Source organism: Cydia strobilella, chromosome 13, assembly GCF_947568885.1.
Source record: "Cydia strobilella chromosome 13, ilCydStro3.1, whole genome shotgun sequence".
NCBI lineage: Eukaryota > Metazoa > Arthropoda > Insecta > Lepidoptera > Tortricidae > Cydia > Cydia strobilella.
The window spans coordinates 10,711,751-10,730,891 of record NC_086053.1 but is presented as its reverse complement, the minus strand read 5'-3'; the positions used below and the strand labels follow the sequence as shown (position 1 = coordinate 10,730,891).

The 19,141-nt window shown below is 38.8% G+C and overlaps 1 protein-coding gene and 1 long non-coding RNA gene across 5 annotated transcripts in view; one reads left to right on the top strand and one right to left on the bottom strand.

Moving 5' to 3' along the window:
* Positions 1 to 8,977, bottom strand: part of LOC134746638 (piwi-like protein Ago3) — a 55,723-nt gene extending 46,746 nt beyond the window's left edge. For 2 of the 3 annotated variants that reach the window (XM_063681103.1, XM_063681101.1), the window contains exon 1: positions 18 to 173. In XM_063681103.1, coding sequence (XP_063537173.1) covers positions 18 to 134 — 117 coding nt within the window. In that variant the 5' untranslated portion in view covers positions 135 to 173. Of the gene's footprint in view, positions 1 to 17; positions 174 to 8,873 lie in introns of those variants that run through there. The other variant, XM_063681102.1, reaches the window with a different exon arrangement.
* A 20-nt stretch (positions 8,978 to 8,997) lies between these two features.
* On the top strand, positions 8,998 to 18,610 carry LOC134746707 (uncharacterized). Of its 2 annotated transcripts, none has more exons than XR_010128258.1 (4): positions 8,998 to 9,687; positions 10,069 to 10,216; positions 13,650 to 13,965; positions 16,873 to 18,610. It is a non-coding gene; the product is annotated as an uncharacterized LOC134746707 (long non-coding RNA). The 2 variants fall into 2 exon arrangements; XR_010128259.1 differs by having other exon boundaries at positions 8,999 to 9,577.
* The last annotated feature ends 531 nt before the right edge of the window (positions 18,611 to 19,141 follow it).

Here is a 19,141-nt window from a genome sequence, read left to right as displayed (position 1 = left end):
TCGCTAGAGAAACTTACAACACTTGCTCCAGCTGTGGCGTCCGGAGACCCATCTGAGCCAGAGTCCAAGTTCTGGCACTTTTTCAGTGCCATCATCATCGAAAGGCCACGGCCTCTGCCTTTACTGGGATCCATTTCTTCAGTTTACTGCAAAAAGAGATAACATGTTTGAAGACAAAACTGGTTTTTAGTTTTTAAATCAAGATAAAATTGTGCTTATGTATGTACATATTTTTTTCTACATATATATATCACTAATTAGATTTATTTAAATAGTACTTTGCTGACATCGGAATTGTAAGGTTTATTGTAATTTACTTATTTGTTAGTTTAATGGTGACCTTAATTTCTGTGACATAGTGCTCAATTTTGTTTATTTATTTTATAGAGTTAATAACGACCCATTCCTGGCGAATTTATTTTCTAGATAATTGTTTAATTTATTGAATGTTTTTTAATCTATTATGTAGAATTTAACGAAACTGCTGACATACTATTGTAATTTAATAATTTTGAATGTAATTTTGATTGTCTCTGTTATTTTTCATATTCAATTATTCATAATGTAAAAAACCGACAATCACAATATAAATTCCTAAGAATCTACCATGTGTAATTTTAAGTGCAATTGTATATTGTGAGATAAATAAATCATATCATATCATATCATATACGCAACAACATTCGTGAAATGGTATAAGTAATGGTCAGCTTCCCAGTTAAATTATAAAAGCAATAAATCCAGCCGATCCTGGTCATTTGGTCAACATAGCTCGGAATTAAAAGTTTAATAAGACTTAGAATTAGTTTAGGTGATTTTTGCAGTGATATAATAATAATGGATGGCATTGCATTTGAAAAAATATTTGATACTAATCACTAAAGCATAATATATCCTTACAAATCATTAAAAAACAACTTAAAAAACACTTGTTAAAAACAAAGTGAAAATTTCTATGCCTAACATTTTTATATCTTAAGTAATTTAGCTTAGGTTACTATTAAACTCTAAAAAAAATCCTGCAGTCAATATATAGAGTGAATTTGTATACTCATACTCATACTCATTTATTAATAATATTGTTACATATTACACGTCAAAAATTTAATTTAATTATATGCTAGGGACATCAGTGTACGCCCCACAAGGTACGAGGGTTGATCCGTATGCACCACCCCTGACCTCTTTGCTGTCACTTGGTTATTAAAACCTTTTTGCTGTAGGTTTATAGACATTTAGAGGTTATTAAAAAAAATAAAACATTTTTGAATGTCGAACTATTATTGAGCTACAGCTTACTGTAATTGTTGAGTCGTGTTTTTTTTGTATGAAAATGGATTTTGTTGAGCAGAGGGCGGTAATAAAATATCTACAAAAGAAATATTTTACACCAACTCAAATCCATCAAGATATTGTGGCAACTGTAGGGGAGTGTGCAGTATCCTATTACATAGTGAAACGTTGGTGTCGAGAGTTTAAGTGCGGCAGATCAAGTTGTGAAAACCAACATGGCGGTGGCCCACCTGTAACGGTCACTCCAGACGAAAACATTAATAAAGTTCACGATATGGTGTTACAAAACAGGCGAATACGTATCAGGTAAATTGTTGAAGAGACTGGCTTGTCATATCACGTAGTGCAACAGATACTTACTAAAGAATTGGGTATGAACAAGATCAGTGCAAGATGGGTGCCACGAATGTTGACCATTGATCAGAAAAGACATAGAGTATTGATTTGCCAGCGTCTGTTGGATATGTACCAAGCTTATAAAGATAATGTTCTCTATAGATACGTAACCATGGACGAGTCTTGGGTACATCACTCTGATCCCGAAACTAAAATTCAAAGTAAGCAGTGGAAACACAGTGGTTCTCCGCCACCACGTAAATTTAAAGTGGCATCGTCTGCAGGAAAGGTTATGCTGTCTGTATTCTGGGATGCTCAAGGAATAATCCTGGCTGACTATTTGAAAAAGGGAGAGACTATTACAGGGGCCTATTATGCAAACTTAATTGTAAAATTGTGAGAGTCTATTAAAGAGAAACGCCGGGGCAAGTTGACAAGTGGCGTACTCTTCCACCAAGACAACGCTACCGTCCATACGTCCTGTGTCGCTAAGGCTGCCATACACCAAGCAGGGTTCGAATTGGTGGAGCACCCACCGTATTCGCCTGACTTGGCCCCCAGCGGCTACAGGCTATTCCCAAAATTAAAGGAATTTTTACGTGTATTTTTTTTTTGGATAATCAAGAGGTGATATCTATTGCGGAGGAGTGGTTTTCAGAGGTCAGACATTTTGTTTTTCAGGAGGCTATTGAAATGCTGGAGCACCGATGGAATAAGTGTATTAGTGTTGAGGAAGACTATGTAGAAAAATAAAAAATAAATCTTGAATGTAGTTTCATTGTAAGAGGGTTAGGGGTGGTGCATACGGATCAACCCTCGTATCCCAGACAATCTGAGGCCAATAAAATGTTGATTGAACATTGCTACAAAATCCCCCAAGATAATGGCTCAGAAATTGTATAAAAGTTGCAAAATGAAACTAAAGCCGAAACTAATATCAACACCTTCAGTCCCCAAGTAAAGAAACAACGGCTCTCGGCTAATATAAGCGAAACTACACATAGCCATCACTCCCTTGCAACTGCATGGGAGTAAAAGAGATAACAAAGACCATCCCGTTACATTATTATGCTCAGTTCCTCACGGTATGCTATTTCACTAAAAGACCGAACAAATACATTAGTGAGATTTGCAGTAAAACAAATACTTCTGCACAACACGTATAATCTGATAAGCACTTCCGAAAGTCACTAAAAAAATCTACACATGGAATTTAAAAAATTAATATAACCAAAACAAATTGTTTTTCTGACGGTCCGCTTTCCGCACTGGCGTGAACTGGTGTACGTGCGAAAGATTACGGCGTATAAATTTAGCTGTAGAAGGAAAGAAATGGATTAATGAGATGGAGATTATGGACGATAATGGCTGTTTCAACGGGTGATAGGTACCTTAATTTATTGCCGAATATTAGTTTCGCCTGACAATTAGGGGCAATTAGAATTTTAAAAATAATGCCTTAAATAAATGCGGAATACGGATAACAGCGGCTTTACAGAATTGAAAGAAATATTGCACAAAAAAATAACAATGAACCGGGAAAAAAGATAACAATTAAACGGGAACCGATTCCAATACGTTACAAAATATTCAAGCTCCGTAGACGATGACAATTTGTTCGGCCAACCGAAGCTGTACCGTGACCTATCGAACCGCGCTGTATGCGGGCTCGTGTCCTCCGTGGGTCTGCTAGTTCCTTTCCAAAGCAAACGTTCGGCCAACCAACGCTATCGAACCACGCAGTATGCGGGCTCGTCTCCTCCGTGGGTCTGATACCTGACCACTGACTGAAGGTCCTGTTGCAGGCAACTGCGGCCAACAAGGCCGCGGAACGACGGGAAGTAAAGCGCACTCAAAGTTGTTATTAGCAACCTCAGAAGAAAACGTTCCTTTAGATTTAAAAGGTTAACTTTGACGAAAAAAACCAGGAAAAAATCTAATATATCACAAACAGATCTTTACACGTCAATCCCAAAATCCATCTGAAGTACCCCGAAGAAAACAAATTTCTCTTTTCGAATCAGAAATGAAATTCAAAATTCAACGCAATTGTAACCTGCCAATCTCGAAAATATCATCGTCCAAAAAAGGTTCCATGAGTTTCTTTAAACCGCCATCTAACCGTAATTGCGTGAATCAATTCACACTATACGACACGACTAAACAAACAAGCAAACTAGACATGACTGACAAGCAAGTAGTTTCCAAAACAAAACGACAGATGTAGCGTCATGCTACAGATTGTACTAGTTCAGAGCGATCTTTTCAGTGAACAAGCAGGCAAAACTATGATTTGGCTTTAGAGACCAAAGAATCTTATGCACATTATATTTTAGATTGTCTAGCTCTAGTCAGTCTAGTCTTATTGTGTGAAATGTATTTAAAAAGGACTGGTTGATAGAATACTGCTTCAGCCCCTTCACCTGCTTCTTAAAAGTCCTCGGCAAGCTCGGCCGAATTTCACCTTGCCATACAAATGTAGTTTCAGCCTCATTTTAAAACTATGTGTTGGATTGTAATGAAACTTTGCACAGTATACTATGACATGAGGTTTGTGTTGTGGATTTAAGCTTTGAGGCGTAAACTACAAGACTTGAGTCGCGACTGCTGAGCCTTGAAGCCTCGAACCTTAAAGCCTCGGAACCTTAACGACTCGAACTAAGAGTTCGTGTTGCTGCTTACGAGCAAAGAAACCTCGAGTCTTTTGGCCTCAAGCTTTAAAGCCTCCTAAGCTTTGAAGGTTTAAGTCTGTAAGGTTTTTAGCAGTAAAGGTTTGGAGCAAAAAGTAAAAGCTTTTAACAAATAAAATCAACCTATGCTATAGGGTAGGGTGAAATTTAATACGTTTTTGTGAAATAGGGAAAAACAGAAAAAGATAATTATGACTTTTGTCATCATGGCTTTGGCGTTTGTCATCATGGTTGCGTTACGACGACGGTCAGTAAGGTCATTATTTGAGCGTTTTACCTTCTTATTCCTCTGTCCGCAATATTGACGAACTCCACAAAGCGTGTGGTGGTATTTTTGGTTATAAATGTATGCCGCGGCATTTTTACAGTTCTGCAGAAACAGTTTTGTTTTTTTGGTCTCTTATTTGTTTAGTTTGCGTTCACGAATTAGTCAATAGCGGAGGCGGTTAAAAGTTAAAACGTTCAAGCGGTTCAAGTAATCACCCAGTCTTAATTAAGTAATAAATATTTTTTTAAATACTTTTATTTTTATTTCTTATGACAGTTATGACTCACTCATATAGGACGGAACGGAACGGGAAAATTTTAAAATATAGTTACAGAAAATGTATCTGGATGTACATACGCAACGGAATCACGGTTCTAAATGGTCCACCCTGTATATGTTGCAGGCAGTAAATGCGTTAACTGATGTTAAGTTACTCTTCTGGTATAGATAGGTATCCGTTTTCGTTTCCGTTTAGTGACTACACCAGCCAGCAGTTCTGCTGCAAGGACGCAGAAGCGTTGGTCACACAAGGGAGGGAGAGACGGAGAGGCTCGTCGAGCTTGCTCAAATGCACGTGCTGGTACGATCCAGGCCGTCGGTTAGAGGCGTATGCTACGGTACGCTAACGACCTCCGTCCAGACAAACCTGTTCCGAGGCAGGACGTGTATTCGGGCCTACTCGTATACACCACCCTTCATCTGCCGCCCCGGCATGCTCAACTGACCCTCCTGCCCGAGACACCGGTGAGCCAATAATACAGGTGAGGAGTGTGGGGCTGTTGCAGTCGAGGATAGGAGTTGACGAAAGTTGAAGAACCAGACCGAATACCAGCATCGTGCCCAGTTTAGGGAAGATATAGATAAATATTAGTGTAAGTATATACGAAGGGATGGTGACTGCGATTAAGTTGAGTTCATTATTCGAAGGTTAATCGTCTCTCGCTCTCGTCAGGCTCGTAGTCAGCAGCAACCGAGGCCCCTTGATAGCTTTCGTAAATGACTTCTTCAAAAGGCCTGCATTGCGTTAATGAGTGCTTTCGGAAAGACAGAGTAGTATCTTCATATTATTATCATTATACGGCCTTCACTTGTGGGGCCCTTAAGTTTATCCTGAGTCTCTTCCACCCATATGCTTATACCACGTCGGGCTCGATCACGCATGTGCTACGCGCGCACTAGGCTGTCAATTTCGTAGGTAATCCGCATCTGTCGGGTCTATCCTGTCCTGTGTTGGCTGCCACAATAGTTCGCTTTGCCGAAAAGTCGTGTGTTGCCCGCCGACGCCTGACATCTTGGGGTTGCGATTTTGCGAGTAATCTCTTGTCGCCTCGTAATAAATAGTATTATTTTGGTCGCTGATGATGATGGCACACAAAATTAATAGCACTTAACAAGCAACACTGGCACGAATCCCGGCACCTCAGTATCACCAGACACAAATGACACAATAAATATATTAGGTAATATAAAATACACCAACACCGTCAATAGACACCACTAAAACCCGTACGTAATTAATTGCTAAAATTTGATATCATATAAATAACTGCTCAAACACCTATAACATTGTTCCATGGACCTTGTGCTTGCCCGCGGCATTCTTTTCTCCTGACTGATTTATTATATCTCGTAAGATTATTCGCTCGTGTCGTCTACGTCAACACTAAGAAATAGTCAGTTTCAACATAGTAGTTTTAAGCTGGTAAAAACAGCACTACAAATATTATCCATACTTATGCACCAAACCAAACACTGTCATCGGTAGTTATGTTTTCGCACAAATAAAAAACACAAAGACACTGGCACTGTAATAAACAAATCACTAATGTCCGGGAATGCTAACAAAAAAAACCTGTTGGACCAATTGTGCAATGTGTCGATCTGCCTTTTTTATGGTTATTTGGTCAACAGATGTGTTTAAGGGAAGTGCATTGTTTTTGTCTACGACTCGGCCTCTGTTGTAAAGCTGCATATTGCACCACAATTTAAAAGTCGTTTCCCATAATTCAACGCACCCCAGGCGACGTCTGAGCCCCAGATGGCCGAAGCTATAGGCTAGGCGAAGCTAGATGCAAGTTAGTAGGTATTTTAATCCAATAAAACCAATTTCAAATATCTGTCTAATGACCTAATTAAGACGAACACGAACCATTAAGGTGTCACTACAGAGTTAGATGAAACTAGGTATTTAACTGAGATATACTATGAGAACTGCGATCGTTTCGATACCTATTTAATACAATATAATCACGCTATTAGACAACGCTGTCTCGTAGATGGTAGGATGGTATCTACTCTTCGGGGGACTGTTGTAGTTTTGGCTCGACTAACAATGGAATATGTTGGGATGTTAACCCCAGTATTAACGTAAGAAACGTATCAAGGACCGATCTCACCAATTTGTCCGTCGTGTAGGCGGAGCCGGCAGCAGTACCGCGCCTCAGCGATGGGCCGCAGAGCTGATACATGGCGCAGACAAGGGCCACACGCACTTGACTCAATTCACTCATGGATACACATAAATATTATTTGACCGCGTTTCACTATTAGGGATATTTATGAACAGCGTCCCGAGAATCTGTGTCGCGTCGCGTAAAGGAACTTGAACCGACGGTCGGCCAGTTGTCGCATGTGGCGTTAACGCGGGCTCTATTGTTTTGTCTGGGATTTTACAACCGGGAAAGAACAAAAGGGCTCCCAAACGTGCGTCCGTCTCCCACGGCGTGTCAGACGAGACTCCCTCTTCTGATATAGATAGGTATATTATGATATTCGTAAATTCTCTACACACAAATAATTTCTGCAAAGAGAGCTAAACGTATGAGCTCTAAGCTTGACACAAGCTTTTAAGGTTCGGGGGCTTGAGCTTAAGTTAAAAAGCTAAAGTTCCCTATGAGGCCCGAGTTCATTTTGACAAGTCATAAAAAGTTTGAGTTGTTAAGGTTCTAAACCGCTTTGTGAGCAAACCTTTAACGCTCTAGCTTTCAAAGCTTGAGCCTTAAAGGTTTGCGAGTCGTTAAAGTTTAAAAGTCTTTAAGACTAGTCATTTAACAACACTACATAAGGTATATCTAGGTCTGTAATTAGTTTATATAGCTCCAGTTTATAAAACAAACGAAATAGAGCAAAAACAAGTTTTGTATGAATAACTGTAGTTTTTAGGGTTCCGTACCCAAAGGGTAAAAACGGGACCCTATTACTAAGACTCCGCTGTCCGTCTGTCTGTCTGTCACCAGGCTGTATCTCATGATTCTCATGATGCGTGATAGCTAGACAGTTGAAATTTTCACAGATGATGTATTTCTGTTGCCGCTATAACAACAAATACTAAAAAGTACAGAACCCTGGGTGCGCAAGTCAGACTTGCACTTGGCCGGTTTTTTAATATTGTATCTGAAGCTACATAAACTAACTGCAGACCTAGATATACCTTATCCTATTGTAAGTACGAAGTTTCAGAGCAATCTGGCTAGTCATTGTAAAATGAGAGCGTAATTACGTTTGTATGGAGGTCCAAGCTTGCCGGGGACTCTCAACTAACTATTGCAATGACCCCTACTAACTGTAGGAAAAGTAATTTCAATGTCATCCTGTAGCATAATTCATAATCAGTTATTTTAGGTCTAGTACCGTTAATATACATATTAATTATGTTACTAAAACCAGTCTACTTAATTCTCTTTGCTAAAACAGAAAATTTAAAACTAGAGCTTGGTCAACAATGTAGTACCTACCTACTGTTTTCTAACACAATAATGTTACAAAGATCTTTAGGTAGCCATGGCAGAATACAATGTAAACCTCGTGAAGTAAACCCTTAGCCTCAAATTCGTTGTAAACAAGGACATCCCAACCTTTATACCTATTGAAAACTCTCATTAAGCGAAATTTGAGACGCAAATACAAGAAATTGGACAGTTGGAATACCACCCTAACTAGTTCGGTCACAAAAATAACACATTAGGTATTGTAAATGTATAAAGACAAGTTATAACTACCTACCTACGAAACAAACAGAAAACGTTAGTATTGTTATTTAGTTATAAATTAGAATTTAAGGCGAGATCTATAAAACAAACAAGTGGATTAGATTTAAACGTAATAAATCAAACAAATAATCATTTTAATTATAAACAAAATTGCAAAATCTGCTTAAAAAGTAGTATTAGTAGGACACAGAAGAAACTGATCTCTGACAATATCCTTCCAATACTCTTAAATATTATTTAATGATTCAAATATCAGCCAAAGTTTAAAGTGTCTAAATAGTTATGTGAAATACTTACTTGGAAACAAATTATTGTCTCAAATTATGATAAAGTAAAAAAAGGAAAATGCTGCTCAGGCAAGCAATCACCGCTCCAAGCACCTCACAATAAACAAAACAAATTACCACATTGGGAACCGCTAATACACAGCCAAATAATGCTCAACCCAAGAATGTACAGCCCAATAATTGGCGTCCATGATGTACGTCTATTATTGGGTCGTGTATTATTGGGTTGAGCATTCTCGGTCCGCGCAGGCTTGGTCCGGGGCGATAATACGAAGCCACTCTTTTCACAGGGCAATAATGTACGACCCAATAATACGCGTCCACTAATTTGAGTCCTTGGCTTTCAAATATTGGGCTGCGCATTATTGGCACACGTCGAGAAAGCCCGACCCAATAATGTACGACCCAATAATAGGAAGCCAAAAACCAGAGACATTCTTTTTTTTAAGAGAGCTGTCAAAATTAGTAGGGACGTTCTGACTCGAGCTCGTGACAGCTTAAAAATAATCGGTTTTTTCTAGTGACATCTTTCAGTGACATTGACAGTATTGACACTTGTTTGGTTTACAATTTGTTATAATTTTTTAATTTTTTGCAACAAAAGTCCTAATATTTTTCCGTACTTAATGTCTTCATTATATACAAGTATGCAAGAAATCATGGCAAGAGATCCTTAATCGTTTTGGAATTAAATGAATTCTAAAAGCAGTAGAGGTAGGTACGGAAAAAATATTAATTAATGGAGAACCTTTGTCCGGTGAACAAGTAATGAATTTGCTAGGTTTTTTCACTCCGTGGTCAGCGTGGAGAAGCCAAAGTTGGAGGTAAGTGGCAGCGAGCACCGAAAACAGCGCGGCGCGGGTTCAGGTTGACAGGCTAGAGACGTGCGGCGAGCCCTTCAACAACTTAAGCCAAAAAAAATCTTCTGGTCCGGATGGACGCGCGTATTCAAGGACTGTAGAATGGTGCTGGCGGAGCCGCTATTGCACATATTGTTAAATACGGTCTGTCTCAAGCTAGAAGTATTCCCAGAAATTTGGAAAATTTCTTGAGTGATTACCAGTACCAAAAGGAAGTACGGCTAGCAATCTTCTTAGTCATGTAGCACCACTGATACTGCTTAATTTGACTTTTAAAAAGCTTTCGATCTTGTTGTAAAACCAAAGCTTGGTAACTTTGACACCCCACATTACTTTTTTTTGCAGACTACATGAGGCACAGACAGCAGTATGTAGATTATGAAGGGCACAGATTGAAACCAGCAGTGACATGGGCCATTTGTTCAATAGAATATCTTGGTTTATCGAAATTGGCTGAGACAGCAAGGTGCAGGTCTCTGGAAAATATATTAGGGTGAGTCCATTGTTTGTGTAAGAATGTCCCTGTAATGTATGGACTGGGTCACTGGTCAATGGGTCAAACACCATCAAAAACTAGATCTTAAGAGCAAAAAATTTGTGTTTGTAGGTTCAGCAAAACTACAAAAGGATACATATGTTGGTGCATCCCCTTTATACAAAGAAACATAACACTTACAAAATATGTATGCTCTAATTATACTGCATAGATATAAATAAAAATAATAAGTACTTAATAATTTTATTTAATGATAATTTATAATGGTCATGTAACAACATTGTTAATGACTTAAGGTCAATGTGGGGCAGACTGGTATATCAACATATGGCCCGCCTGATGTTAAGCAGTTGCTGTAGACTATGGATGCCTCTCTCCTTCTTCTAGAGTATGTGTACAACTGCAAGATTTAAAAGGATCAAAAGAGCTTGTAGTCATACTGAGTGTTACCCCTGATCCATTGCACCCAGCAGCACTCCAGGTGTTCCAGGTCTTGAGTTGCATCTATCATACACTACCAGCGGCACGTTAAGTGTTAGAAGAAAAGAGAAGAGACGGGAAGAGAAGAGATGAGAACCCCCTTACACTCTTACGGGATGATTTTGGAAATAAAACCTGTTCTACAACCTTCCTCGCAACTAAAAATATTATCTCCATGCGAATTTCATCGACATAATATGTACTTACATACATCCGTTTTAATAGTTTTCCATACAAACTTCCACCCCCCTTTTCACCCCCATAAGGGATGATTTCTGAGGTGAGAACTATCCTATGTCCTTCCCCGGGAATCAAAGTATCTCCATACCAAATTTGATGTAAATCGGTTCAGCAGTTTAAGCGTATGGAGGTAACAGACAAACAGACAGACTTTCGCATTTATAATATTAGTATGGATGATAGAACCCTATGAAAGAAATACAATTGTGTACTATAATTGTAATTTAGTATCTTGCCTATTATTTCCAATCATTCCAATCAAAGCTTTGACCCATGTCATCCAGAAAAAAAAATCTTTTCTATAAGACGATTTTCGTAGCAGTGTACGAGTACCTACCTAGTCCATCATTCGGACTTTGTTGTTGATTGTTGACCAAATACTTGGTTTTGGTTGTTTGTTTGAGGCTCTAAATGATAGTGCCGCCCATGACAAACCAAGTTCGGTCAAAACTCAAAAATCAACAAATCCAAATGATGGACTACTAGTACACTCTGAGACGAAAAACGTCTTATAGAAAAGTTTATATTTTTCTGGATGGATGGGTTTAGAATGTTTAGATGTAAAGTTTTGATTGGTAATAATAGGCAAGATACTAAACTACATGAAAAAAAATAGCTTTACCTCTTCCAAAAGTAAGTTGTGTCCAATAACCCTTACTTTTTAAATGTCTCGTTTTAGGTAGAGGTATACCTACAATGGTTTTTATTGAAGGTACACTGAAGCGAAGGTACAATATAACTACATACATTTTGCTTGAAATAATACGAGATTTCATAAGTCCACCCGCCAACCTGACGTCAGGTTTTGAGCCTTGTTTTGAGCTTAGGTCGTTTTAGGGATAGATATACTGATTTCTATTAAAGGTTTATTTATTTTTTTATTTTATTTATTAAAGAGGAGAGCTTGTTACGGTAAACACAAATAGACAAGAATTTTTGGAAGGTCCTCCAATCCTAAAAGCTGAAATAGAAAAGGCAATCAATACCATGAAGGACGGAAAAGCTGTTGGACCCGATGGTATATACTCGGAAATGTTAAAGTTATTGGATGAGACAAGCATGCAAATTTTAGTTAGACTTTACAATGACATTTACGACACAGGACAGCTTCCAGAAGATTGGCTCAAATCCACATTCCTCCCATTACCCAAGAAAGTGAACGCAAAAACATGCGGAGATCATAGATTAATAAGCCTTATGAGTCATGCACTAAAAGTATTTCTGAAAATCTTACACATGAGAATATACAATAAAATAGATAAAAATATATCAGAAACTCAGTTTGGATTCAGAAGCGGGTTGGGAACGCGAGAGGCTTTAGTAGCAGTGCAGGTCTTGATTCAGAACAGCTTGGAATTCAGCAAAGATGTCTACGCATGCTTTATTGACTTTGAAAAGGCATTCGACAACGTGAAACATGACAAACTAATGCAAATACTCAATAAAACGGATGTAGACGGCAAGGATCAAAGAATCATCAGGAACCTGTACTGGAATCAAACAGCCAACATAAAAGTAGGAACATCAAGCGAGCAACGTCGAACGTCGAAAACGAGCGACCTCAATATCCTAAAAGGTGTAAGACAAGGTTGTATTCTGTCACCGCTGTTGTTCAACCTTTATTCAGAATCTATATTTCAAGAAGCTTTCGAAAACGTGAAAACTCAGATATGCCGATGATACCGTTATTCTTGCCCACTCAATGGACGAACTTCAGCAGCTACTAGATCGTCTCAACTCTGTAGTAGAAGAATACGGCCTCAGAATGAATATAGCGAAGACCAAATGCATGATTGTGGGTAAGAATGTAACTGAACCGACCTCATTGACTATAAACGGTAATATAATAGAAAGAGTTAAATGTTATAAATATTTGGGTAGCTCACTTAATGAGAAATGGGATCCAGAAAAAGAAATACGCATCAGAATAGAAATTGCCAGAAGTACGTTAATGAAAATGAAGAAACTTTACACAAATAAGGATATTAACTTAAAGTTACGATGGCGCATGGTCAAATGCTACGTGCTGTCGATATTTCTCTATGGTGTCGAAGGGTGGACCATTAATAAGATTATGGAGGCTAAGATCAATGCATTCGAAATGTGGTTATACCGAAGAATGTTAAAAATTTCCTGGAGAGACAAAGTTTCAAACATTGAAGTTCTGAATAGAATGAACAAAAAACTTGAACTTTTGACCACCGTAAAGACAAGGAAAACCTCATATTTTGGACATATCTATAGACACGACAAGTATAACATAATTCGTAACATCTTGGAAGGGAAAATCGACGGCAAAAGGAGCAGAGGAAGGAGAAAGCTAACCTGGATAGACAACATTAAAAGCTGGTCCAATATTAATGACACTGCCAGTTTGTCTAGACTGGCACAGGATAGAACCAAGTTCCGTAAGATGGTCGCCGACATCCGCTGAGGATATGGCACAGCAAGAAGAAGAAGATTTTATTTATTTAAATGTGATTATATTTACAGAGGTACACTGAAAGTACAATATAACTGCATACTTTTAGTGCGGTAGGTATAATGCAAGATATATATCAACCCGCCATCCTGACGCTCACCAGTAGTGTAGTGATATTAGTCAATTGCAATATTTGCAATGTAGTTATGAAAGTAAATACAAGTTCATGTTGCACTGATAAAATCACTTTAAACGACGATTCTAATGGAAATTTACCTCAAATTTCAGGAGCTGATACAGGCAGTGTTGGCCGAAACGTTAATGCAATTAACCATTAACCAGTACAAACTGAACCGTAAACTGTAACTGTCCGTTACGGTTTACGGTTCAATTTGTACTGGTTAATGGTTAATTGCAATTAACGTTCGGCCAACACTGGATACAGGCAGCCAGAATGAGTCTCTGCTGAGTCGCCGTCTGACGTCTTCGTGCCAGGTGCCAGTCGCCAGTTGCAGGGGAAGATGCGAATAGTTATACAAGCGAGCATGATGACGTCTCTCAAAAACTGATAGACACAATACTCTTACTCGCCTTGTTACCAGAGGTAGGTATTACTCAAGTTCACGGGGTAGATTACAGGTGTAGTGCATAATCCTTTACCATTTTGACGACCGGCTTGGTTGGCCTTTTTTTTTTTTAACGTAGGACTACCGTCTAAAACCACCAACGAATATCGACTCCGCCTTGTAGAGGAGCGCCGCAGGATCACTATCAGCATTCGACTGCGCCCCCGGCAGCCGGCTGAGCCGGCCCATGGGGGCTTGGTTGGCCTAGTGGGTGGTGATCCTGTCTATGAAGTCGATGGTCCTGAGTTCGAATCCCGATAATGTCCCGAGTGATGGGCACAGCTATTTGTACCTGAGTCATGGATGTTTTGTATGTGGGATTAGTCAATCTGTGTAAGAATGTCCCTGTAATGTTTATTAATTTATTTATCGTATTTTCACGGAAACGTACGAACGTGTCATGCTATTTCAGTCAGTCTTGACTGAAGTAGCATGACGAATACCAACGTTTCCGTGAAAATACGATGATAAAGGATTACAAACACAAAAACAAATCTTTATTTACCGATGTACGCCGAAGTTACAAGTCACAATAGGTACAAATGTAAGCCAATATATCAAACGAAATTATTCATACAGATTATTAATTATACATATTCATTATTCATTACAATGCGATCGTAACATTATAAGTTAACACAGCGTGTATTAAGTACATTGATAACTTATGTGTACGGTAGTTCAAAAAACTTCTCGACGCTGTACAAAGCTAAATTTAGGAGCCACTTTCGCAGTCTACATTTAAAAAAATAGCTGTGGATGCTGCATCTCTGACCGCTGCGGGTAGTCTGTTATACACGGACGGGCCCATAATGTACGGAGGACGCTCTGACTTTGAAAGCTTGTGTTTAAGGCCCATTTACATGGTGCGAGTTTCTCGCCTCGACCATGCGATTATCGTAGCACGAAAAAAAATATGGCATGATGTAAACTTTACGTACGATATCGTACAAGTAGGGGCGATAATCTCCTCGCCTTTGATGATTGGATGTCTCCGTGTAAACAAAACTTAAATGCGAGAATCGTATTTCGAGTTTATATGCTTTTCAGTCGTCATCATGAGTGCATTGCAAGAGGCTGTTATTACTAATATTTACATTATACGTATACCTAGTGGTAAATGATTAGCAACTAATCACTTAAGTTGACTGGCAAAACTCGTATGAAAATCGGCTCGGACCGATTCGTGCGAGTTCGTGCGATACTCGCACGTACGTGAAAAAATGTCATACGAGAACGAGTTTAGACGAGTCGAGAAATCGTAAGCAAATATCTCTCTAGAATGCGGCTCCTCGTGTAAACTATTTCGCCTGGCGATAATCTCCGTGCGAGTATCATCGAATGACATTATCGTAGGCGAGTTTATATTTCTCGCATGAATGTAAACATTTTTATACGATACTCGCCTAGCTATTATTGCATACGATAATGTCATACGATTTCTCGACCCAAAACGTGCGAGAAACTCGCACTCGAGAATCGGCCGCACGGGCCCATACCTCGGCACCGTTTTTTTTTCAATTTATTTAGGTACACAAACAGCCACTACAAGTAATACATATTATACTAATTACTACAATGTCTACAATATGTGTGGCCCACACCGCTTACCACTAATTAACATGAATAATGTTCATTCAGAGTCAAACTAATCACCGTCAGTCTTAAGGACTACCGGTGTCAACAACAACATAGAATGGTTGATTATGCATAATATGTTGGGTAGGTACTTGGAATACAGTGTAAGAAACTAAAAGAAGTACTTAGTTTGTAGGGAGTGTTAAAACATCAATAATACGTTTTTTATATAAACACTTAAACGACAACCAAAATCATCAAGTGTATTAAAAGAAAAGGAGTAAAAACCGGCCAAGTGCGAGTCTGACCAGCGCACCGAGGGTTCCGTACATTACATCATTTAACAATGTATTTTTTATGCGAAACGTGAGTGAAAGGTAAATTGCGGTTTACGATTTATGACGTATTAAAAAAAACTACTTACCAGATCTCGTTCAAACCAATTTTCGGTGGAAGTTTGCATGTATATCATATATTTTTTTCAGTTTTATCATTCTCTTATTTTAGAAGTTACAGGGGGGGGGGGGGGGGGCACACATTTTACCACTTTGGAAGTGTCTCTCGCGCAAACTATTCAGTTTAGAAAAAAAATGATATTAGAAACCTCAATATCATTTTTGAAGACCTATCCATAGATCAAACACGTATGGGTTGGATGAAAAAAAATTTTGAGTTTCAGTTCCAAGTATGGGGAGCCCCCATAATTTATTGTTTTTTTTATATTTTTGTGTGAAAATCTTAATGCGGTTCACAGAATACATCTACTTACCAAGTTTCAACAGTATAGTTCTTATAGTTTCAGAGAATTAATTAAAAATATTCTGTGACATACGGACGGACAGACAGACAGACATGACAAATCTATAAGGGTTCCGTTTTTTGCCATTTGGCTACGGAACCCTAAAAACGGGACCCTATTACTAAGACTCCGCTGTCCGTCTGTCTGCCCGTCTGTCTGTCTGTCACCAGGCTGTATCTCATGAACCGTTATCGCTAGACAGTTGAAATTTTCACAGATGATGTATTTCTGTTGCCGCTATAACAACAAATACTAACGACAGAATAAAATAAATATTTAAGTGGGGCTCCCATACAACAAACGTGATTTATTGCCGTTTTTGGCATAATGGTACGGAACCCTACGTGAGCGAGTCCGACGCGCACTTGACCGGTTTTTAAATTAAAATGAATTCTTGTAAAAACTATACACGGCTATTATTTAAATAAATTAAAAGTTTTTGACCAAATCCACCAACACTGTCCGCAATCACGTCTACTGCATCTGATACCGATCCTATCATTTACAGGCAACCTCCAGCAGCAGTGGGACCAGCGCGGCCCCCCGCGCCCCCGCCCCGTCCCTCGCCCCTGCAGAGCGGACACCAGCGCCCTCTACAACTCTACCGGCGCCCGCCGTGTCTCCACCTTCTTCAAAAACGACAACCGGTGTTAGATCTCCAATTGACATGACAATACGATGGACCTAGCTAGGCTAACATTTTTATTTTACCTTTTTATCTCTGTATATTCCCAAGTCCCCAAGGGCACAGATGGGAATATCATAATATAGATTACTCCCATCCCCGTCCGCGCCCCCGCCTGATGTGTGGCGGCCGTCACGTGAAGCCTTGACAAATGTGAATACAACCGTTGCCGCCATAACAATAAATACTAAAAACAATAGATAATGGTACGGAACCCTTCGTGCGCGAGTCCGACTCTCACTCTCACTTTCACGACTTTTCTTTCTAAGATTATTTTGATTGGTTTGTCTACCAATTAATTTCTGTATAAATCAGTACCTATAACAAAATTCTTGCCCTTTTTATTTCCCAATTTATAATCTAATTATAGTCTTCATCTTCTCAAATCATTTTTTAGCCTAAGAATACATTATAAACCTAAGTAATCTGTTAAACAAAAACCATTGTCTCTATTGTGACGGGCTCTAAGCTTCCAACTTGGGCACGTGGCAAAGCAACAATGCCGTTTAAAAAGCAACTGAATCGCGATAGTACTATAGTTCAAATCTTTTTGACAGCTCATTCAAGATAACACGGTTGCGTAATGTGGATGGTTCGGTCGACCACCCCGATATAGGCGAGAATACACAGCGCTCGTAAGATTTCAACTTTAGTACTATCGCGATTCAGTTGCTTATTAAACGGCAATGTTGCTTTGCCACGTGCCAAAGTTGGAAGCTTGGAGCCCGTTACAATAGAGACAATGGCTTTTGTTTATAGATCCAATCATATCAACTGAGCTAATGCACTCACCTGTACTAACAATGGCATCGTATTATTACAATACTATTATCCGCTTTTGTTCTCGTAGCCGCCACGCCAACTAGTTACTTACAAAATAAGTTAGAAGTGCATTGCATGTATATTCAATTTTCACATCACCAATTCGAAAAAGGGTTTTTTCTTCCCTGCTAGGAGGGATCAAAGTGGCACTTTTCTTCCCTGCTAGGAGGGATCAAAGTAACACTTTTCTGTTCTAGGACACTATTTAAAAACAATTGCACATTATTTTTTTAGCTTAAATAATATTTTTAAACATCATAATTACCTCATAGGTGATGTGAAAAGCAGTATGTGTCACATGGTAGCAAAATTATTTCCATCTTGGGCGTAACACACTTGAATCCCTCACTACGCTCAGGATTCTACTTTAGAATCTTCGTTACTCTCGGGATTCTATTATAGAAACCTTCGCTTCGTTTAAGATTCAATGTACGCCCTCGCCGTAAATATGTCATTTTGCTCCCTTGTAACACAATCTACTATTTTAACCTTATTCCTTGTTGAATGGGGTTAAAATGGTCTAAAATAAAAACATGTTGTAACATATGGTTTTCTACAGAGTGCATTCGTTTTGGGTGTCGACGGTTGTAAAATGCAAATAAAGTTATGTTAGCCATTATTTAGTTAGTGTATTTTGTAGCCTATTTAAAAAATAGAGTCGTTAATCTATACTAACATATCAAGGCGGTTATAATCTGCTTTTACTACGAGGTAGTTATCCTAATTTGTGGTTTACCACTTAATGGCATTGTATTCTTGAGACTCTTTGAGTAAACAGGTAAGTGCATTAGCTCAATTGATATGATTCCATCTATAACAGATTATTGACTTGGGCGAAAAAAACATTTGAGAAGATGAAGATTATTTGTGATGCGTATAGTTTTATATTACTTACCTTTGCCTTCTTTAGCTAAACGGAAAAAGTGGCCGCCATTTGCCGTTTAGATGATGAAGCAAAAAACCGGCCAAGTGCGAGTCGGACTCGCACACGAAGGGTTCCGTACCATTACGCAATAAACGGCAAACGGCCCCATTATTTTTTTTTGTTATTATAGCGGCAACAGAAATACATCATCTGTGAAAATTACAACTGTCTAGCGATCACGGTTCACGAGATACAGCCTGGTGACAGACAGACAGATGGACAGTGGAGTCTTAGTGATAAGGTCCACAAATTGCCCTGTCCCGGCCTCTGCAATAATGTACTATTTCTCAAACATGCAATGAAATATTGATATTATGTTCTTCATATTAGGCTGGAAAGTATCAC